The sequence below is a fragment of the Mirounga leonina genome, unplaced genomic scaffold (genome assembly GCF_011800145.1).
Source record: "Mirounga leonina isolate KUSES-001 unplaced genomic scaffold, KU_Mleo_1.0 Mir_173, whole genome shotgun sequence".
Classification (NCBI taxonomy): Eukaryota; Metazoa; Chordata; class Mammalia; order Carnivora; family Phocidae; genus Mirounga; species Mirounga leonina.
Genome location: NW_023270447.1, coordinates 86354948 through 86378125, shown reverse-complemented (window position 1 = coordinate 86378125; position 23178 = coordinate 86354948). Strand labels below are relative to the sequence as shown.

Genomic DNA, 23178 nt, shown 5'->3' with positions numbered 1-23178 from the left:
GCCCTCAGTGGCGGGGAGATTAGCCAACCCCACTCATGCTGGGCCCCACCTAAAGAGAGGAAGCACGGGGCTAGCTAGGCCAGGGTGGGCCCCCGCTGGTGGGAGTTCTCCTCACTCACAAAGGGCCTCAGGGAGCCAGGCCTGGAGGGCTGGTCCAAGGCCAAGCCAGTCATCCTTCACCCTCTCTGGTTCTCCCTGCACAAGCTCCACCTAGAGGCTCAGACACCTGGCTGTAGGGGATGGCAAAGAGCCAGGGAGGAGCCCTGGAAAGAGGAGGGCTCCACTTGGACAAGGCCAGCACGCTTTGCTTTTTCCTAAAGCCTTGGGGGCTGAGGAGGAAGGGTGGGCGGGAACCCTTGGAGGCCACAATGCATGTGTGTTCTCAAACCCCAGCCAGGTGATGGGCACCAGGTACTCCTGGGTGGGCCTCAGACTTAGCAGCCCCCAAATACCCTCCCTTCATCTCTCTCCCAGACTCCTTGGGCTGTCTGGGACTATGTTGTCGGGGGCTCTCTCTCTCTCTGACCTTACAATCTCAGAGCCCGTGGCCAGTCTTGTGGACCTCGCCTGCCCACTACCTGTGCCTGTCCTTCCAAGAGAAGCCACTGCACAAAGCTCTCTCCTCACTGCATAGGATTCATTCCCAAAGCAGTTTGGGGGACAGCACCCCCAGTTCAGGTGCTTCCCACAAGGGCAGAGCAAAAGGCCAACTTGGGGACACCGTGAGGACCCTAAGAGCACTCTTCACCCTTCTCTTGGCCTTCTCCACATCCCTGTGCCTCAGTGCACCAACCTGCCCAGGCCCGAGTGGGCATCTGAGTTCTGCTGTAGTCTCTCTCCACCTTGGTGCCCGCCACCCGCAGCCTGGACCAGCATCGAGCCCAGAATCCGGCCCCTGGCCCAGGGAGAGCAGCTCTGCTGGGTCCCTGGTGCTGGCTCCCAGGCTGGTTCTTCCACATCTCAGCTGCAGGGACTGACGTGAGCAGCTGACAGCCACACGTGGAGGTGAGGCGCTAGGGCCAGATATGCTCTCTTAGCCCTGTGTCTCCTGGGATCTGGTTCCTGGGCAGCTGGTGGGCACAAAGGGCAGGGACTCTGGCTCTGGCTGGCCCCCACGGTGCCTGGCCATGCCCCTGCCTCTCACCAAGTTCCTGCAGGCACAGCCAGGGGAGTGCTGGGCCCAAATGACCACAGTGCCGCCTGGGCTCTAGGCACAAAGAACTTTGCCCTGAAGACGTGGAGAAGAGCCAGTAGGAGAAGGGCTCTCCTCCCACTCTTTCCTGGGCAGAGCGCTTTGGGGCTCCACCCCCTGCCCCAAGATGAGTGATTCATGGTGCGAAGAGAGTGGAGGATCAGGCAGAGAGAGCTCAAGAAGGGGGCAGGCGATGCTTCCCAATCCCCCAGAGGCTCTGCTCAAGAGCCAGCCTGGAAGGAAGTCAGGGGCTCAACCCCCCTTGCTGCTGGAGGAGGCCTCCCCTCCCCCCGAGTCACCCAGCACCAAAGCTGGGGTGGGAGTGGGGAGACACACTCAGGGTTAGGATAAGGACTGATGGAAGGAGGGCAGGTGGGGACAGAGAGCTTCTAACAGGTGTGCTGTAATGTGGGCAAACTGGGAGCAGGCTGCTCATCCTAATCTGCTCTGTTTCTAGAACCCTCCACCTTCTCCTCTGTCCCAGGGGCATGGCAAGGAGCTCTGGCTGGACAAGGAGCTCCCAAGGGTGGCAGCAATCAGAGCACAGGTTGTCCTAGATTTGCATAGAACTTTAGAACTGGAAGGGAACTGAGGCCCAGGAGGTTGAGAGACTCCTCAGAAGCCCATGTCACTCACTCGTCAGGACCAGACAAATCCGGAGCCTCAACCCCCTACCTGGGCCCTCTCATGACCAGCAGATCAAATTGCTACACATTTGTGCTTTAAAGGGGAACTTTCTGCAGCCCTTGTAGACTGCTCCAGGGCCCACTGGCCCCAAATCCCACAAGGGTTCCCTGCTGGAAAAGCTTCAACCCCACACTGGCCCACCTGGGCAAGAACCCCAAATGGCTCTGAGCCAACACTTTCAGGGTGCAGGGCCTGAAATTCAGGCTCCCAGCACCCAAGGGAAGCACAAGGAGAGTCTGTGGCCTGGCTTGCCCACTGGAAAAGGGGCAGGATATGGGGGTGGGTGGCCATATGAGGGACAGCCTGCCTGGGTGGAGCGTGGGAGCATGCGTGTTCGAGGGAGGGGACCTTCCTCTTGCAGAGACTGAGACCCCCAGAACTTGTGAGTTGTGCTGTGAAGGGGAAAACAGGGCAAAGCACCATTCTGGGATTTAGAGGAAGGGCCTGGGAGAGAGGCAGCCCCGGGAAAGAAGGTGGGGATGGCAGCAGGTGGCAGAGGGGTGTGATGGTGGACGCTGCCATCCCACCCTCCCCACAGCCCATCTCCACAATCCCCTTGCTAAGGCTGCCAACGACATGAGGGGACTAAGTTAAGAGTATTTTTAAAACTGTGGCCCTGGTGGAGGGGTTTAGCAGTTGTCAGCCATCTGGAGTAAGGAATTACCGTCACCTCCCTGATCCTATGGCCCTAAACCCAAAGCTGGTTACAGCACGAGGGGGAGGCAGCAGGTGGGTGGGGCGGGGGCCTGTCTGGGGAGGTGTCCACAGGCCTGGGGAGCCCCTCCCTTTGCCCTGGGAGGGGGCCTGGGGCTGGGGAGGGGGCTGGAGAGCCTGGTGTCCTCTGTGCCCACTCAGGCTCCCCCGCCCGCTCACGCACGCTCGCTCCCTGGGCCGCGCCAGCTCGCGCAGGGGCCGTCAGGTAAATTAGATCTGAAAGCTGACAATTTCTGACCATATTTCCTTGATTATTTCAAACAAATGCACAGCAGCCGCTGTAAGGAGATTAAAGTGACATAAACGTCCCGAGTGGGAGGGGGGAGGGCAGAGGATTCAGGTCACCCCCATCCGTCCCCCGCCTGACAGACGCTATATCGCTATCCAATCCAATAAAAAATCCCCCCCTTTTGCTTTAATTAATTTTACAGCTAGCTTGCTTAATTACTTTCAATCAAAATCCTCCTGCCATCGCAAAATTAGAGATGGTTGAGCTCCATTAGCCTAAATTCTTCATTTCCATATAGAAAAGAAGCTGTCTGCATAGCCAGCCTGGGCCCCTGGCAGGACAGACGCCCGTCTGCCTGCCAGCCCACTCCTGGCCTGCGCTCCATGGCTGTCTCTGGCCTGGGCATTGCCCCCCATCCTGCTCCACCACTGCTCCTGGGGGACATGGAGTTGAGGTCCAGGACCCCCCCCACCCTGTCCCCAACCCTTCCCCTGACTCATGCAGGGACTGTGGAGCCAGGCTGGACGACCAGGGCCCGCTGCTCCTGGCTGAAGGGAATGGCCAATCCTGGGAGCCTGCTTTCCTGCTCAGGGGCCCCTGCTGCTCCCCCCCAGGAGCTCAATCCCCTGGCTGCCCAAGCCCCTAGCAGGACAGTTGCGAGTCCCCTGCCTCAGCCCTCCTCAGGAAGCAGAGCTCCTAGCAGGGCAGGAGCCCTTCCCGTCTTGCACTTGGGCCCAGGTCGGTGTAGACCCCTGGAACCCACAGCACCCAGGGTCCCCCCTCTCTGCTGTTTCCCAGCTGGAGTCCTTGCTCACTATCTGAGCGACTCCAGGGCCAGCTGTCTCAATGGTGCTAACAGGCAACGTGGGCAGCCCCCACAGACTCTGGTGTTCTCCAGGGGGCCCCACGTGGGCCCCTCCTCGTCCTCTCACATCCCTGGTTCCCAGCCTGCAACAGCTGCTCCTCCACCCCCAGCCTGGGTTGGGTGGGTGGCGGTTCTGGGCTCTGTCCACATCCTGTGCCTGCACGGGCTCTCTTCTCCTCCCCTCCACCTGCCTCCTCCTCGCAGCCCCCAACCCCAACTCCGGAAGCTCCACTTCAGGTTTTCCATCCTACAGCCCTGAGTGTCACCACAGGGTCCGCCCAACCTGGGCTCCAGCTGATTAAGGATCTGCAACAGGATGTAGGGATTACAGTAAAACCTGGCTCCGGATCTACAGGGGCAGGGGGCCAAGTCCTGGCTCTGGGGCTCCCCTCCCCTCCCATTTCTGCACGCCTCATCCCTCTTGGCTGCCAAGGGCCCAGGAAGGCTGAGCCTCTGGGGCCTCCCTGGGGTCTTGGCTGGACTCTGAGATGTGGATGACAAGGGGTAGCATTAGGGGACCCAGGCCAAATCTGGCAGAAAGGCAGGATCGGGATGGGGTGGGGAAGGGGAGTTATGGCTGAAATCTGCCCTGGACCCTTTAATGGGGACCAGAAGCTAACCTGGTCCTCCTCAGGGAACAGGTATGGAGGCAGGATGTCCTGGGTCTGACCTCTGGGCAAAGGCAGAGCATGGTGGGGAAGGAAGCCCTCAGAAGTCTCCCTGAGGCCCTTCTAGGCAGCAGCCCTTACTGCGGCCCCACTGCTATGGCTGAATGACTCTGGGGTGTGAGGGCAGCTTGGGTTGGGTGGGGAAACTGAACCTGGACCCCCAGAGCCTGGCTTCCCCAACGCCAGGGGCCCCCTGGTCTGTCTACAGGCTCCTCACTTCTAAGGGTCAGTGCACGTCCTCGTCTTCTGGGGCCCAGGTGAGTTTCTCAAATACATCCCAAGTACCTATAGGCACATACTTCGCAGGGTCCCGCTGGCCCTAGGGACTCGGGGAGTGCGGTTTCAGGTGTCAGAGGGCTCAGGGTCTACTGGGGAAGACACACCAGCACCAGAGCATTCTGCACCCACGGAAGGCATGGGAGGGAGGCCAGCTGTGAGTTCGAGGAGGGCCTCCTGGAAGCCAGCAGGTGCAGGAGGTAAAGAGGGTTAGTAAGCGGACACAGAGACGTGCCACCGTCCCAGCTGGGCTCCCCTGGGCTCCTGCTGCAGCTCTGCCCTCCGCGCGGGTCTGCACGCTCTCTCCTGCCCCCTCTTCAGTGAGTCATCAGCAGAGGTGCCTGGTGGGAGGCATGGTGGGAGCAGCCCACTCCTCAGTGGCACCTGCTGACTTCCTGGCTATTCTCCCTCACACAGGGACAGGGCTGAGCCGCGTTCCTGCTCTGCCTCCAAGTACCGTGCTTGGCACAGATGGGTCAGCTTGGTAGGAGGGCGGCTGGAAGAGCAAGTCCCGGGCCCGTTAGCCAGAGCGCGAAGGGGCACGGCCCTAGTGGGCTGGCACAGCTCACCACTCACCCCTGGCCTGCCAGCCAGCCCCTGGGGAACAGGGAGCATCCCCCCCCCACCTCCTTCAGTTCAGGGCCCAGCTAATCCCACCCGGACCCCCACGCATCTTTCAGACGTCCCAGGTGAAATTTCATTTCCTCCTGGAAGCCCTCTGAGATCACCACACTCTGGAGGGTCCTGTCCTTGTCCTCTCCTGACGCCCTGCTCCGTCAGTGGCAGCGCATCTGTAATAACTTGTCTAATGACCCTTCTATCTCCCTAGACTGCAGGATCCGTAGGACGGGACTACTGTTTTAGCAGAGCGCCTGACCCAAATAAATATTTACTGAATGAATACAGAAAACTAAGTGCTTCTGAAGTTCATTAGGGGAAGAGCGGGGATGGGGGGTGTGGCCCGGCTTCTGTACCAAGCAGGCCCCGCGGAACTCTAGGAACCTTTCCTCCCTTGGGTGGGACTGAGGTTTGAAGCTCCTGGGTCTCTGACCCTCTTGTGCCTCAGGCTCACCTCCAAATGCCCTTCACAGGGCTCTGCCTCGAGAACAAAAGAGGCCCCAGTTGTTCCAACATTTCTCTGGGAGACGAACAACTGTTACCAGCCAGGCCCCTTCGGAATCAATCCAGCAACTGTTCGCACTGCTCTCCCTCCACCTCCCATCTCTGTCCCAAAAAGGAGAAAAGGAAATTGAAAAAAGATGGGGGAAAATCCCAGCCCCAGCCCCAGCACCTCCCTACAGCCCCTCTCAAGTCTGTCTGGAAATGTTATTACCACAAAGAGGGCACAGGGACAGCCACCTGCCATTGCAAACAACTGGCACGGCCACAGCAGAGGGTGAGGCTGTGAGATCAGGACCCAAAAAAAGGAGAAGGGAGTGCAGGCTGTGGGGAGAGATCAAAGCGGAGGGAGGGGCTGTGGGGGGGCAGTGGGAGAGCTGGGAGAGCTAGCAGAGCTGGAGGCTGAAGGAGGGAGAGGCCGGAGGCCTGCAGAGACGCAGGAATTGGAGGCTCCCTGAAGCCAGGCTGAATGGGGAGGCAGGTGGCTTCTGTGGGGGCAGTGGCTACAAGGGTGGGGGAGGGTTTAAGGGGGGAGAAGAGGGAAGGAGAAGTTGACTGGGGAAGAGGGAGAGAGGTCTATTAAAAACCTCTCAGTGCATAACACAAAATGTCAGGGTTTATAGCTTCATTCCTGGCATTGCAGGGACCGAGAACCCTGCACAGAAATGTCACCGCTTGTCATGTTTAATCACCTGCTGTTTGTTAACACCTTCCCTGCAAGGAGCCTGTCTCAATCTGTCCCTGGGCCCCCAAGGGACCCGGAAACAGAAAACATCCCCAGCTCCTTCTCTGGGCTCTTGGCCCTGCCCCGGGGTCTCCAGGGAGGAGCTCCATTCACCACCTATCTGAAGGCCTCCCAGGAACCCCCAAAGTGACACTTCCTATCAGGCAGGCCTGGGAAAGGGGCCCATGCGGACCGAGCAAGAGGCTGCACCCTCCGGCCAGGGCCCGGGTGCTCCCAGGCTGCCTATTTGTCTCCTCCTCCTTCCACCTGCCTTTCTACGGCTGGCTGGCAGGCTGCCCCCTCTGTCTAACTCAGCTTTGCTCCCCCACCCTGGGGGTGAGAGAAGATGAACAGAGGAGAGCCCGCTCAGATCCCAGCAGGCTGGAGTTCACCAATCAGTCTGCTTGAACAGCAACTGCCATAGAACACGGGACATTCACAGCCACTGTCCTTGTAGTTAAAACCGAGGCTCGTACCATCTGTGGTTCCGGCTTGGCTCACTCCCGGAGCATGCTTTCCTGAGTTGTTTAGACTAGGAATTCTCAGTCCTACTGCCCCATAATTCCTTCCTCTGGGGTGGGGGGGGGGGTAGGTGTGCGGTAGGAGGGTGGAAGAGGCCGCTCAAGCAGCCGCAGTCTGCCCAAGAGCACCCAACTGCTCCCTCCCTCCCTCTGAAAGCAGCGTGGTCAACACGGGGACAAGAGCGGGGACTCCCTAGGATCACACCTGCCATACTCAGTACAGCCCCCAGGCTCAAACCCCACGCAGGGACCAGCAGCAAGTTTATCCTCTACGGTTCCCAAGGAGGCCTCATTACTTCTAGAAGCCATGAAGGCCAGTGGTGATATGCACCCCTTAGCTGAGCTGCAAGGGTCTCCTGGTGAACCAGGGGAAACGTCCTGATCTTCCCCTCCAGCAAAGTCTATGCTTACACAGAAACACATCCGACAAACATGCATCTGCCGTCCTGTCTCCTAGGAGAATGCCCGTTCATTAAGACTCTCCTCCTGAAGGGCCCTGGGTCCAGTCCACTCACTTCCATTTCACCAAAGAGACAAGTCAGAATGTTTTCCAACTCCCCTTCAACCCTTCCCTGTGAACAGAAGGGGATACCCCTTTCTCGGGAGATAGGTAGTAATGAGCGCCTCGAGGGGAGGCTACCTCCGAAAAGCTCAAAATGCAACCGCATGAACAAGTGCATTTTATTTTGCAGGGAAGGCCCGGGATGTGCCCACATGTTACAGGTGGGACCTAGGGGGCACCCAGAGAGGTTTGGGGCAGTGGGCCCAGCAACACGGGAAATATCCAGGACTGGGCTGCCAATGGAGGGGTCCTCCAGCAAGTCCCTCTTCCCCGTGGGAGGCAACCCCCTCCCTGACCCGTCCGTGTCTCTGGACCTCCTGTTTCTCCACCTGCGAAATAGGACAACTCTCTTTCTTCTGGGGAACTGGGATATTAAACTTGGCGTGCTCTGAATCTCTCGGGAGGCAGGTAGGCACTAGGTAAACTCATGGGTGCTCTGTTGTCACAAATCTGCCCCGTGTGCCCATCCTTGCCATAGGGGGAAGGGCTCAGCAGAAAGAGGAGGGGCGTGGAGGTGGGTGCACAGGGGCAAGTCCCTTCCTACGTCCAGCAGAGGCTCCCAGGCAGTGTCTCGTCCTGCACTGGGAACGCGTGTGTCACACCCGCTTGAGTTCACACGCGCCTCACCGAAGGCAGCAGCCCGTAGAGCTGGGTGTTTTAGGTGGAACCAGCTGTAAATCACCCATCCTGGACAGAGAGTATTCTAGTCCATGAGGTGCTCAGGCTTTCCGGGACCCCAAGGGAGGGGCGGTATCAATCAGCCCATCCACCTGCCTCCACAACTGAGGTGTTCACTGGACGTGGGTCTTTCAGGTCCTGGGCAAACCAGCGTGGCTGGTCACCATGCTGGGAGCTGGAAAGTGCTCCTGAAGCTCTGTGTTCTTAGGTATCAAGAGACGCGCTCTCTTGATGCCCAAGATGTGCTCCTGGGTGAACGGACCACCCAGGGCCTTCTCATGCCTGAGGGACGTCAGACTTGAGCCTCTCCCACCTGGGGGCTTTGAAAAGTGGTCCCCAGCATTGACAGGGACCTTGAGCACACATGGGACGTGTCCTCTCAGCTCAGCGGCCATGGTGGAGCTCGAGAAGAGCTGGGGGATGGGGCCTGGCCTGAGGTTTAGGGGAGCCCCCGGTCTAGACCTGTTCTGCCCAAGCCACCTGGATTTATCAGATGAGCATGGCCTCCCAGCCAGGCCCCCTGGTATAACCCTTCCATTAATTTACTATTCGATGGGAAATTATTCCTCACCCAGGAATATAAGTTTTCATCTTATTTTAAGTTAGATTCTTAAAGCAATTAGCAAGGCATCTGGCGATGACCTCACTGCCGTGGCTGGGCCCTGCAGGGGAGAAGGGCCGCCCTGAAGCTGCACAGACCCCGGCTCCAGGCCCACGAGGGAAGCTCAGGGAGAGCTGGGAGCCCCTAGACACCTGTCCTGGGTCCTGGGAGGGACGCGGGGGTGGGGCAGGCGTACGGTAGTCTCTGATATTCTCTGTTTGTGGAAAAACGCCTTTCCAGCACCACTTGCCCTGTGAACCTCCTGGTGGCAGATGCCGAAAAGCCTCAGCAGCTGGGGCCGCGGGCGCATTTTCTATTTTTAATTGTTTGATCAGAATATTAACTCATCTAGGTCCACTCCCAAGACACAGTTCCCAGCCAGAGGGTTTCCCCCATTTCCCAGACCTTCCTCTCTTTCACCCTCTCGAGTCAGAAATCAACTTTGAATTTAATAATTGGAGACACAGACCTCAGTGAGTTTGCAAAGGTTCAGAACACTGGGGAGAAAAGGAAAGTAGGCGCTCCTCACTCAGAGGCACCCCGCACGGGGACCTCTGCTCTTCTCTCCGAGCCACTGACACGAGGTTTTGGGGCAGCAGCACCAGGCTCAAGGACGCACAGGCACTGCCCCTCCGGTCGGAGCCCCACTTTTCCTGGCTGAGGGCCCTCTCCCCTCCTGGTCAGCCCCGCTGACCAGCGGCTCACTTGTCAATCTGGAGGGCCACCCAGAGGGGCTGGGGCCACTCAGGAGGCCCCTAGGGAAGGAGGCACGTGCCCCTGGGCTCAAACGGGTTTGGCAAGAGGCTGACTTTCCTTTTAGCTTCCATCTCCAAAAGGAGGGGAGGGCCGTGTCTCTATGGAGCCCAGAGGAGAACCTGCCAGAAAGTCCTCTGTGGGAGCAACACCAAGGGCTCCCGGCCCAGTCCCCCAGCAGGAAAGTCACACACCCCAGCCCGAGCCAAGTGTCACTTGAGCTTGAGACGGACCACACTGCTGGGAAGAGACTGTTAAGGCCAAACCCAAACACTTTGGCCCCCTCACTCCATCCTAGGGGGCCCCCCGACAGCACCGGGGCCACTGGGTCTCCTTTCTCCTACATGCCCTTGGCCCCCCTGCCACGCTCTTCCTTCTCAAGGTCACAGGGCTGTCCACACCAGGAATATTTACTCACCAGACTGGCCCTGTTAGCAGCACTCACCACAAATATGCTTTCTGATAAAGTTGGCAGAAAAAAAGTTCTAGAGCTCAAAACAATGTCAGAAATCATCCCCCACCCCCACCAAGTGAGGGTGAGGTGAGGCCTGCAACCAGACTGCACAGCCAGCAGGGAGGAGTCCTGGGGGAGGCTTTTGTCACTCTCACAGTTCTCCTTCCTGTGCTACTTCCCAACATACAGCCTGTTGCCAGGGCACCAAGGGCTGGGGATGGTTCTGAGCTAGCCCTGGGTCTCGGCCCCCAAAGGGTGCAGCTCAGAAGCTGGGGCACGGGGAACGGTCCTCTGCTTCTGCCGGCCAAGAGCCCTCTTGGTGGCCTCTGGAGGACAAGGCCAGCGGCCTCTTACCTCTGCTTCTCCCCGGGCCGCCTCACCTCACTGAGCCCCCTTCCCACCCACCCGCCCTCCCTCAGTGCACATGGGCCTTAATGTTTTTATTACCTGTTTGACTCGCTGCCTTATTGCTTCTCCCCTTAATGGGGCCGTAACCGTGGAAACGAGGAATAAACGGCCACCAGAAAATGAGATGATTAAACAGGTCACCCTGGCAAAACAAACTCAGCCAAGGAACCTCTGGGAGTGGGGAGGGGAGGCTCCCCTCCCCCCACCCATGGCCAGAAGGCTCGGACCAGACCTGGACCAGCATCCCAGTCCTTAGAACTGGGGCAGATACGCTGGGGCGCCCCCTGCTGGGCAGTGGGGCACCTGGCCAACCCCTCCCCAAGGCAGCCCACCTGGCTTGCTGTGGCCTTGGGCTCTCCGGCTGAGGGGATGATGGGGCGGCAGGCCCTGGTCTACAGGGAGGTGATGATCTAGCCAAGGAGATGTACTTCTAGTGACGGTGACATGGTGGGGCCCCCTCTTACTCTTCGCCAGTTTCCATGCAGCACATTCCCTCCCAGGGGTCCCCCGAGTTCATGGAGAAAGCCTTATAAGGAAAGGCCAAAGCAAGCCAAATCTCACCTTGAGAAGGTTTCCTCTGGGAATCCCTGGTCTTTGGAGACATAACATGTGTCCAACCCACCCCCCGCTCCCCCAAAGCCAGACAGTGTCCTAGCCCAAACGCCACGCCAGGGGACAGAGGTCCGAGGTCTCGGCAATGTGGGGTGGGCCGTCTTTCTGGCACTGGGCCTACCTAGTTGGAGGGGTCCTGGGACTGGAAGCAGGACCAGAGAGGACGGACATGCTGTAGTGAGGTCTGCTTGGGGGGAGATGGAGACGGGCGGGAGAGGAAGTAGAGGAGAGTCCCAGACCATGCATCAGCCACTGCCCGCTTGCCCCCCATAGGGTAGCAGGCCACGGGTGCCAAATACCCTCCCAGGCCCAAGCCAGAGTCACGGTTAGTAGCTAATGCAGGCCCCCATCTAACCATACAATGCCTATCTTTATCCTTGGGCCCCCTTCATGTCATCTTTAATCCCAGCCCCACTCTTTCCTGTAAACCAGGCTATAGAAAGCTCTCAAGGAGCTAAAACCCAGGTCCCAAGGGAATCGGCCAACGTTTCCTGCCTGCCTCCTTCTGCCCCCACTAAGAAGCCAGGAGGCACTTGGCGAAGAGGCACATCAATCAATCAATTCCACCAGCACTAACAGTGGGAAGGCATGAGACCAGCCTCGTACCGAGTGCTGGGAGGGGATGTCAACACAGAGCTAACACTAATGGTCGCCCATTAGGAGCAGGAGTAGCAGAAGAGAGCACTTTGCTGGCCTTGACCTTCTGGGGGCCAGGGTACAGAAGCCTGAGTGCCACCCAGACACACCACTGCTGTGGGCCTAACCAGATCCTCAGAGATGCAGGCCCCCAGCCAGCCTCTTATCTCCTATCTCTTTCCAGGGCCAACTGGGCATGAGGCTGTAAGGAGGGGCAAGGTAGGCAGAAGGGCCTGGCTTTAGGGATCTGGGCGGCCTGGAAGAAAAGGGCAGAAGGCTGAGGTTGCAGGATGGGAAGCAGGAGTTCTGTTGGGGGGGGGGTGGCAGAGGACTAGGGAGCAAGGCCATGTGACGTCCAGAACGTGCTGGGGGGTGCAGGGAACATCCGGCTGCCTATCTCCATCTGTGCCGCTACTTTCCCCATCCTTTATCAAGTCCAAAGGCCACTCCTTCACAGAGCTCCCTGGGCTCCCACCCTGTGCCCCTCTGCCCCGTGGCAGCTGAACACGCCTGTCTCCCTCCACCGGGTGGGTCCCAGAACGCAGGGAAGGACCAGGCAGCTTCGCGGCCCTGGCAGCTCTAGCAGGTGCTCCCTAACACGTTCTGAATCGCCAGCCTCACCACCCGCACGGGGTCTCTTCCTGGACAGGGGACACTACGTCCTGATGAATGTGGGGTGTGAGGAGCCAGGCTGCGGTCAGGCAGCCAGAGGGGTGAACGCTGGACCACCAAGTGGCTGCCTTTCACAAGCGGTCCAAGGGACATAGGCCATCCTCTACCCCCTGGGACCGCCAGCCTTCTCCTCCTCCCCTGCTCCTTCTTCCTCCTGCTGTACCCTGGCCAGGTATCCTGGGATAGCTGCTGCTTGCCTCAGGGACCCTCAGGCTGGAATTACTACAGAGCAACTTCCTCCTGCGACCCCACGGCAAAGATGAGGAGGAGGAGAAGATGTGGCAGCTGCCGGGGTGGTCAAGGTTTAAAAACCAGCTCAGGGAGGGCAGTGGTAAAGGACAAGCTTTGGGGCCCCAGGTGAGTGGGGCGGGGGGAGAAACGGCCTGACTCCTCTAAGCATGGCGGGCCAGCCAGAGGAGGCTGATGGTGGGGCAGGCACACCACTAACCTGGCAGGGTCCAGGCGGAGGAGCCGGCACCCAGAATCTTCCCGGGCCCCACCCGATCCCCAGCCCAGGGACTTGAGCCAGGGGCAGCAGCTTTAATGAGGAGATGCTGCTGCGTGACTCAGCCCTCCAAAGGTGTCTCCATTTATTTTATTTTTCCATCATAAAAACCCAAGCTGCAACTCAGCCAGATTCCCTGGCCGTGGGGGATGGGCGAATGGCGGCACGATGGCCAGGCTGCACGAGGTCTGGCTAAGTGGCCCCAGTGCCCTTCTCGGAGAGGAAGGTTAATGGGTTCTCCTGGCTGGTCCCTACAGGAAAAAAGGGCCTGGGATGGGGCCCCTCTAGGGATCCTTCCAGATGTGCCCTTGCTGCCTCTGCCTCTTGTTGCTAGAACAGCTACGCTTGGGCTTTTAGCCCGTGTTCTGCTCTGATGTCTCAACCAGGACCAGGGCTGGTGCGAGGGCCACTTTGCAGTCCAGAGCCGCAGGTCGCAAATGCCTTCTTCGGAAGAGAAGTCCCAAACGATGTGCTTCTCACCTCCTCCCCTCAACCCCGTCCCCACGAACTGCCCCCACTGACGGTCCCCAGTAAGATCCAGTTGAGAGCTGGAGAGCCAAAGGCCTTAAAGGTCATCTGATGCTCAAGTCCCCGCACACGTCACAGCCAGCCTCTGTTTGAATGGTACCAGGAAACTCGCTACTTCCGAGACAGCCCATTCTGTCCTTGGCTCTGACTGCACCTTCCTGCCAAGATGGCACCTACCCCCTGCAGCAGACTGGCAAAACCGGTGCCCAACCTGACTGCAGGGACTGGCCCTAGCTTAGACTGGTGGAGTGGGTGTATCTGGCCAAGTAAAGGCTTGAGGAAGGAAAATCGAGGACAGCCGGCTTCAGGCTCCCTCCACCGCTGAGGCCAGGGCTCGGATGCAACAGCGCGGGGTGGGGGTGGGGGTGTGTCTGTTCACAAGGCCAGGGGTTCCCGGCCCCAGAGTTCCAGCAGAGCTTATCCCAGGGAAAAAGCAGGTCTGGCTCAGTGAGCAACGCCAATTCCTCCCACTGACCTCACCTTGATACCATGGCTACCAAGTGGACAGTGCCACCCCTTTCTGGCTCTCTGTCCCTGACCATCCCCTTGAACTTGCTCTCTTGCCTCTTTGGCCCTTGACCTGGTGGGGCCTAGCTTGGATCCTGATGGACAGCTCTAGCCCTGGACAGCCTCTCCTCTTCTTCTCACACTCTCCCTGGGGAGAGTGTGGGCAGTTACAAGCAGACCCTGAGAATCAAGGGCAAGGTCCCTCTCAAAGCTCCACTGTTGCTTCACGGCCCTTGCGCCCCTGCCTCCAGTCTTGTTGGGGCCTAGCCATCAGCCTAGTGGGGCCTAACACTGCGGAGCTTCCCAACTGCAGGATGGATTTACCTGTGTCTGAAAGCTCCCTCCCCCTCTCCCCTCCCCTGCCCAGCTCCCTCCCCCAGGGAAATCACTCTAAAAGGGCCTAATGGAACTATGTCCTCCTCTCTTCCTCTCTCTCCTCCCTCCCTCCTCTCTTTCCCTTTCCTTTTTTTTTTTTTATTAGCATTTGTGGAATTTATTCCCAAACTCTCCTAATCTTCCGTACACAACCATTTGATTTGCATAACCCAACCCCCTCTCATAAAAACTGGCTGCTAGTTTAATTAAAAAATGTAAATTTGCTGTCATCTCGGGGCCTGGTGAATTAGGACGACATCGGCATTTTTTATTGCTAAAGACGTCCAGATTGATCCAGCCCTTGGCTGAACTATGGTGGGGGAATAGGGGTCCACATGGCCCTGGACGGTCCTGAGGTCCTGCTGTCCCCTCCTGAGAAGCCTAGGTTCTGCCACCACTGAATGGCTTCTGGACGGAATGCTTCAGGACTTGGACCTGCCCCAGGCTAGAGAGGATGTTAACCCATGATCCAATGCTTTTAGGGTCCCTGGCGCCAGCAACCTTTTGGGGCCTGAGCCTCCAGCCTTGTCCTCTGCTACAGAAGCTCTCGGTGTAAGCTGCCCATGGTCCCCCCGAAGAAGAGAGCCCCTCACAGTCTCAGCAATGAGCCCTGGCCAGTGACGAGACCTTTGGCCATGGCTGGGTCCAGAAGTACATTCCAGATATTTTGGAAGATGAGCACAGAGTCAGCCCAGAGATGGGCTCCGAGGGGGATCTCAGAGTTCCCACCTGCTTCCCTTTTTTTGTGAAGAGGGAAAAAATTATTTTTCTTCTGAAGTTCTGAAATTAAGTGAAACTTCCAAATTCAAAGAAAAAGCTGAGATGGTATCGCCACATGACTCCTCCAGGAAGCAGTCAGAGCTCTGACACCCGGACCTCCCCTCACCGAGTGGCCAGAGTCCAGGTCTAAGCCCTGCTGGGAGAGCCCTGCTCCAGCTAGAGGATGGACCACTCCACCTCAGTGACTCTTCCAGCTGCTAGGAAAAGTTTCCAGAGCCTATCCCTGGAGTGCTGGGAGAAGCAAGTCTCCCTAAGTCCCATGAGAGATGCTCTAAGAGGTTCTGCCACCCACAGGCCCAGGAGGCTCTCTCTCCAGTCGGAGACACCCTCCAGAAGGGCTTTGGAGTCATGCGCCCATAGCAGACTGGGAGGGACTGTTTGGGGGAAGGCAGGAGGGTGGACGCCAGCTCCAGTTGGCACCCAGGTTAGAGGGAAGAAGACGAGGAGGGCCCGCCTTCCAGCTGAGTAATGCCTGGGTCCACTGTGCCCGCCCACAAGCAGAGGCTCATCTGCCCCAGGTAGGGGGTGGTGCACACCGCCCGGCCCGTCTGTAAGGACTGCTTTTTGGCTGGGTTGGGTGGGGGCCCTTTTTCTGAAGAAAGGGGGTGGGGCCCGGAGGAAGGAGGCAATGAGACACCTGATTAGGGTGGGGGTGGGCTGCTTCTCTGTGGGCGTGGAGGCCAGGGAGGGGCAGCATGGCAACAGTGGCCTTAGACACCTTCAGCACTTTGCCCAGCAGGGGGTGTCACATCTTTCCTGGGCACAGAGGTCCCGAGGACCTCCACGTCAGATTACCCGAGATCACACCTGGCTGGAGACCGTCATAAAAACTCTGAGCCACCTCCCTCCCCACAAACACACCCACTACCCAGAGCTGACTGCCATCTCACCTACCCTGGGCCCCCCAGTGCTGCCTCCTTCCTGCTCTCCCTGCCCACTCCCCTTTGACCTCAGAAGGTCAAATGTCAGCTCATGGGCCCCAAGGGGCAATGCCATGAACTTGGGCCCATTATAAACAACAATCCTAACCGCCACCTATTCTTCTATAAATGAGACACAAGGGTTCAGAGATCAGTCTCAATGAATTATCGGCCTGTTTATTACGGACTCCTTTCAAAAACATTTAAGAAGACAGTGGCTTTTTCAGGCTAGGATCTGGGGTTCTGGTCAAAATGTGGTTTTAACAGAGAGGGCTAATTGAGAGCCTGAGGGGCTTATGGTAAACCTCAATCTGGGCTCAGGTTGGAACCCCAGGTGGGAAGAGAAGCGAAATACTGAAAAAATTAGATTAAAACCAATAAAAACACCAAAATATCAGGATAGACTGCCCCAGGCCAGCATCATGCTATCGGGAACCCTAGCCTAGGTGTCATACGAGGCCCCCCAAAACCCAGAGTCCAAATTTAGTAGTTTGCCTGGTGTAACCCCTGGGGGGAGCTAAAAAGGGGGATGGGAGAGAGTCCTGGGCCCCTCACTTTGAACTGATAACAGCCGCCTCATCCCACGGATTCTCAGGTGAAAAATACTCATTAGCCATAATAAGCAGCTTGATCATCCGACACAGCCTTGTCCCAAATAAATTAAATTCCTTTACCTTGAGACAGTCGCCCCGAAACCAGACTAACCACCTTTCCCAACAGGACGCTGCTTTCAAAAACTAAACCACCCCCCACTAAAAAAATAAAAACACACACCCCACAGCCTAACACACGGCGATCTTTGCAGGGGAAAAAGAAACACACACACACACCAAACACGGAGCCATTCAAAAACACGGAGAACAAAAACCCCCACAAAAACCCCCTAAATCCTCTCTCTGGGTGCCCCCCAGCTCCCTCTCCCCTCGGTCCTTTCATAATGACAAGCATCAAATTAGTCACAGTCACTAAGCAAGTAACAAATAATAACAATAATATCATCCGAAGCCTCGCAATCCAGAAACCAGGGCGAGAAGCGCAGCGGGCACCGGACCCTCTCCAGGCCAGCCCCCACCCCCTGCTCAGCTGCTACCTCATTGGGCTAAAAATACTAACTTCCGTAAAAGAACCGAAAGAAAAGTGAAAGAGCCTCCCCTGGTTCCCACCGCCGGTACCTGTACCAAGATCCATTCTCCTCTCTTTGGTCCCAAACTCTTCGAGGAACGCCAAAAACAGAAGGGGAAAGAAAAAACATGTTTAGTCTCTCGCAGTGCCCGCCGTCCCCCTCCCGCCCCCCTCGGCTCGCCGCACCCCCCAGCGAGGGCCGGACAAGTCCCCGGGACCCGGCGAGCAGTGACAGGGGGGCCCGGGAGGGAGAGCGAAAGTTTCTCCCTCCCTCCCCTGTCGCTCTCACGCTCCGGCATTGCACACTCGGAGCAGCTCCTCTCGGCTCTCGAGTTTATTAAACTAAAAGAGAAACTATTTATAGACGCGGCCCGGGTCTGGGGGCCCGGCGGCCCGCGAGGCCTAGGGGGGCCCCCGCCCGCGCCCCCCGCCCGCGCTGGGGTCGAGCCCCGCGGCGGCGCCCCCTGCCCTCCCCCGCCCCACTGCCGTACTCACCATAGTCGGAGAGTCGAAAGCCGAATTCACTTAAATAATCAACTTTCATAATACTTAATTAATGCCTAATTGCAACTGATTACTCCCCGAATAACAAGTTGTTTTAAAGCCCTGATGTCATTGCTCCTGACGGTAACACTCAGGGTAACAGTTTGGCAGGAGGGAGCGGGCGGACGGGAGCGGCCGGGGGCGCTGCCAGGCGCCGAGGTGATTGGCAGGGCGGCCGCGGCGCCGCCTCCTCCGGGCCGGGCCGCGCCGCCCCGGCAGGTGAAAGAGCAGAGCTCGGCCCGCCCGCGCGCGCCCGCCCGCCGCGGTGCTGGAGTGAATGGGCGCGCGCTCGCCCGCCCGCCGCGCCGCTCCCGCACGCGCGCCCCCGCACGCGCGCCCCCGCCGCTCCCCTGCGCGCGCGCGCAGCTCCAGCACACCCGCTCGGGAGGCCCGCCTCATTGGCTCAGTGACTCCCCAAACCTTAGACTTCGGGAGGAGGGAGGCGGGGACTCGGGGCGCTGACCCTGGCGGGAGGGGCGAGGCGGGCGGCGCTCGCACGCTCCCGCCTGCGTCCCGGCTCCGGCCCCGCGGGCGCCACTCGACGGCGGCCGCGCGCGGACTCGCTCCGGGGGCCGGCGGGCACAGGCCTCGCGGCGCGCGCGCCCGCGGAAACTTTTCCGCGAGGGCGGGCGCAGGTGTGAGCGCCGCGGGGTCGCGCTCGCCGGGTTGCGCGTCCTCGTGGTCCCTCGCGCGCGCCCTGTGGGCTCCGGGTGAGGCGGTACCAGGGCTTGTGTTTCCCCTCATACCCGAGTCTCATGGCGGGGGGGGGCGGGGTTGGGGGTTGGGGTGGCGGGGCTGTTTAGTCCCAAAGAGGAAAGGCTACCGGGTGGTGGGCCTGGAGGGGGGGTGCGGGAAGGGGGACGGGACGTGTGCGTTGGCCTCCCGCAGCTCTGCACGCCACCGCCTGCAGGTTCCAAGGAGAGCCAGGACCCCTGGCTTCCACCGATTGGGTTTGGCTGTGCCTTGAAATGGGCCCTGGTGCCCTCCCTACCGGGCTAACCCAGACCGACCCAGGCCCCTTACACATTCCTGCTCTCCTCCCGGGGCCTTTCTCCTCCTCCTCTGCTCCGCGGTTGGGCCGAGAGGGGCATCCAGCACCTCCTTCTTCCCTCACTCTGCTGGGAGACTTTACTCCGAGCGCCCACCACAGATCCATGCCATCACTTGGGCTTCCCTCCCGCCCTCTTGCCTGTGCCGTGCCTCATTAAGGATCTTGGCATGGAGGGAAGAGGCACCCTTGAACCAGGGAACGAGTGTCCCCCCACCTGTCCCTCTGGCAGTGGCCACATTTCCTGTCTGCCAGCTCATCTCTGGACTAGGGCTCCCGCGCTCTCCTTGGCCCCCCTCCTTTTCCCCCAGAGAAAGCATTTTGGTGGGTCTCTGTCCCCAGACGTCCCTGCTATGGCCAAATATGTTGAAATTCCTTAAATTTTAGTGATTCAAGTTACCTATTGGACTTGGGGGGCCTCAAGGAAGGAGGCAGCCAGGTGAGCAGGAAATGGGCAGCTTTGCCAGTACAGTACCTAGATCTCACTGTCACTAGCTCTCCCTCTATCCCTTGTATCCCCATGCTGCCACCTTCCTCTCCTCCTGTTTCAGGGAAAACCACACTGCCTCAAGTTAGGGGAGGGGAATAGACCCCGGGTTTTCTCTGGTCTTTGGGCAGGATTCAGCAAAATGGCACTGGCCTATTTCTGTAATATGTCTGTTTTGCAAAGGGAGAGGCTCAGGGAAACCTTGGGGCAAAGAAGTCAGAGAATAACCAATCTACTCGTTCTCCCACTTTCCCCTTATTTTTCTTTAGTCTTTTTTTTTTTTTTTTTAGTTCCAAATGGCAACACAGGGAGGAGGTTAGCATCTCTTCCCTATTTGACTGTCCTCCCTGATGCCTTCTTGGCAACCCCCTTTCCTGGTTGCCACACGCAACCCTCTGCCCTTCAGGCCTGCCCTGTTCCTACGTAGGAGAAGTAGCTAGAGAGGCCCAGACGCTTTGTGGAGGGTCCCCTGACCCTAAAACCCTGCATAAGGGATCAGAGCTTAACCAAGCCATGTGCCACCCGGAGGCCAGGACAAGAGTTGGTACAGGGTAATCAGGCACAGAAGACTGTAAGCTCTGCTCCCCACGTGGGATGTCGGAGAGGGTGTCTCCATGCCCAGGACTCTGGAGTATACAGATGTCTCTGGCCGCTCTCCCCTACGACCCTCCGAAGCGAGGCTTACAGCCTTTGGCTGTAACAACAGGCAGCAATCCCAAACCCCAATCCTGAGTGTCTGCTCCCCGACCTGGGCAGCTGGGGCGTGGAAGGAAGCCTGAAGACATAAGAGTCACATACGAGTGGAAGGGTGATCTCTGGGTTTACGTGATGAAGCACGTATAGGGAGCCCCCTGCATATGTGACCCAAACGGCCTGCTGGCTGTCTCTGAATACCCTTCTGGGCTCCTGCTGATGGCGGTGAGGGCATGGGAGGGCATGCCTTCCAGTTACCTAGACAAGGCCAACTGGACTGGCTGCACGGTGACTTCGGGGCCTCTGGTGGACAAAGGCTGGAGAACTGGCAGCGCACAGAGCCGACAGGGCCTGCCAGAGGGACCAGTCAGGCACAGTGGTGGAGGGAGGTGTGGGCTGCCGAAGAGCCTCTGTTCTGCCTCTGCGACAGCCACAGGCAGCCACTAAGGCTTAAGGGGTCTTGCCCAAGAGTGGAGGGCAAGCCACAGAGGCACAGAGAATGAGGCCATCTTGGCGTGGTATAATTTAAGAAAGTCTGAGAAGAAGGCTGAGGCGTCGAGGTCATGAGGTGTGAGTCAGAGACTGCCTAATGGAGGGGTCCCCAGATTTCTCTCTCTTTCTTTCTCCTTGGGTGTGTGCTCGGAGGAAGGGGAGAGGCCCAGAACTCTGGCATCTCTGAAGCTATGGCCCATTTTTGCCTTGAGGACCCTGATGTGGTGACACCTCTTAGACCCTGAGGCCAGGCCACAGTGAGGACATTTGTGTCTGGGACTCAGGGCACGGAAAGCCCAATGCCTCAATTCCTCCCAATCTCGAGGCCCTGGGCCCAGAGACACCAGTTCCTCCTTACGCACCCCATCCCATCCCCAAGAGAAAATGTGCAGCTGTGCAGAGCAATCCCGGCCACCGGACCCCTCACACGGGTCCAGGGAAAACCATCAACTCTCCCCAGGCCAGCTTCCACGGTTGGCTCCTGGTCCCCTCACACCCCCAGAGTGTGCCCACTCATTCTCTCTCCCTCCCGAGCCCGGGGCCTTCTCACTCACCAGCCTGTTTACACACCAGGTATCTCAGGCTTTATCTGCTCTCATTCTGAATTTGTAACTTTCACATAAACTTGAACAAAGCTCCTTTTGTTCCTGCACCCCACCCCAGGATCCCAATAAACTGGTTCCCTCTGAGGCGACTGGGCCAGGGCACAGAAGCCTTGGCCAAAGACTGTGTGTGCATGTGAACAAGCATGTTCGCACCTGCGAGGGAGTCCGTGTGTTTGCGTGTGAGTGCACTGCTTGGGCTGACAGAGGGAGGGTGTCGGGGAGAGCGTCAAGTGAGCAAAGTGTGGACAGGAAGCACGGTGGCACGGGGACGGTCTGCCAGGGCGCAAGAGGCTGTGGGCCAGGGACGGGTGGGTGTCTGGGCAGGGGGCACACAGGGACGGAGAAGGTACAAAGGGCAGAGAGGAGCAGGGAAGTGGGTGGTGGAGTGAGGGGCTGAGGCCAGGCTCAGGCTAAGTATAAGGCAGATACAGGGATCGCATTATGGCCATGTAGGGGCTGGCACAGCCGCACGCTCGGCCCCATAATCCTGTTAGCCAGCAATCTCCATTCCGAAAGAGCTTCATTTCTTTGTGAATATTTGTAAACTAGATATCTAATGGAAAATTATAGGAAAATTATAGTGAAATTCATGACGGAGAAATCCGATTATCCCTAATTCAATTATGCCATCTTAGCCCACACAGCACATTTCCCATTTTTTTCCCATAAATACCGATGCCAGGGGTCCCGGTAATCAAATAAAATTGAAAATCATCTTCCCATTAAATTCAATTAGCTGCAATTTCTAAAGCCTATCAGAGATTTTAATTACTAAATTATAAAATTCTCCAATGCTAAATTGAAACCAAAAAAATTGCACATCCTTATATTTCAGAGAAAAAAAAAAGGGCCAGCAAAATCCTTGAAAAAAATGCCCTCCTTTCTGTACCAGCACCAAAGCGGGTTCCCTACCTGGAGGGACCTCGCATCGCTGCCTACTTGCCCAGTTGGGGTTGAAGCCAGGGGCACGGAGGAGAGGTCTCTGCCAGGGGAGGGGCTGAGCCATATTCATTTAGCAGAGGGGCAAACCACACCTCCAACCCTCAGCTTCCGCTTGGCTGGCCCCTAGAGAGGACTTGCCTTCCCCACTGGCTGTCCCAGCTCCCGAGATACTCTCAACTCTGTCCCTCCACGGAGAGGTCTAGAACTGCCACCTTCTTGGCCCACGGACAGGGCTCAGGCTCAGGTCGGAGCTTGGCCTCAGGGCTCTGCAGGGTTCTAGGGCGGCAGGCCAGAAGCAGCGCGGGGTTCCCTAACCATGCTGTGGGGCACCCAGATGGCCTGGGCTGGGTCAGAGGTGGGGGTAGGACGGAGGCCAGTGCTGAGGGTAGACAGCTATCGTGGGATGGTTCTGTGGCCCCAAGTCTCCTCCAGAGCCTTCCCAAGGCCCATGGGTTCTGGCAGCGTAGCCGCCTCCTAGGAGAGCAGGTGGTGGCCATGGCCCAAAGCTGGCCTCTCCTCCACTTGCAGCTCATTCTCTGTTCTTGCCCTCTTCTGGAAGGCGGACAGCCCTGAACTGGCCAAGGGACATGCCCTGGCCCCATGGTAGCCCTCGCTTTTTCACCGTTTCTCCTTTTAGGGAAGTGCTGGCCACCACCCCAACGGTAGCCCTCCTCTCTCTCCCCCCCAGGCCACTTACCCAGCTCTAAAGGCTGCTCTAGAAGTCAGAAGAGCCTGGGGACGTGGCATCGGTGGGCGGCATAAAGTGACCCTGGGTCTGACCCCCCAGGTGCGTGGCTGGGTGGGCGGCTGAGGGGCCGGGCGGTTCCTGGGCAGCCAAGTTGCCGGCAGCCCAGCACCCAGGGAGCAGGGAGCAGGTTTAATTTGCCAGGCAGTCAGGAGTGCCAGCAGGGGAGGCACCCGCAAACAAAACAAAAACAAAAAAGTTAATTATCTTTGGCTTTTTCTTAATAAATATCCAAACTGGCCCGGCCGGATCCTCCGCTTTAGAGGGAGAGAGAAGAAGGAGGAAAAAACCCCAAACCAAATCCAACAGACTCATTCTCTGGTCTACCTTTCCCTTTGTGTCTCCTCCTGTATTCATCTCTTATCAGAGGCAGGACGAGTTTCAGATTAATGCCCGAATTTTGCAAGTCAAGAGTATGGCCACAAAAAAAAAAAAAAAAAGAAATTTTTTTTTTTGGAGTTTTGGGGTGGGACAGCAGGAGTGTAAAGAAGAAAGAGGTAGGTGGGAAGGACAGG

At 58.1% G+C, this 23178-nt stretch overlaps 1 protein-coding gene across 2 annotated transcripts in view; it reads right to left on the bottom strand.

Annotated features, from left to right (window-relative positions):
* The window catches only part of CASZ1 (castor zinc finger 1), a 114161-nt gene that overhangs the window by 37367 nt on the left and 53616 nt on the right, over positions 1 to 23178 (bottom strand). Inside the window, exons 1-2 of one of the 2 annotated variants that reach the window (XM_035019813.1) lie at positions 17604 to 17826; positions 17159 to 17197 (exon numbers count right to left, since the gene is read on the bottom strand). In XM_035019813.1, the coding sequence (XP_034875704.1) occupies positions 17159 to 17197; positions 17604 to 17652 (88 nt within the window). In that variant the 5' untranslated portion in view covers positions 17653 to 17826. Of the gene's footprint in view, positions 1 to 17158; positions 17198 to 17603; positions 17827 to 23178 lie in introns of those variants that run through there. The other variant, XM_035019814.1, reaches the window with a different exon arrangement.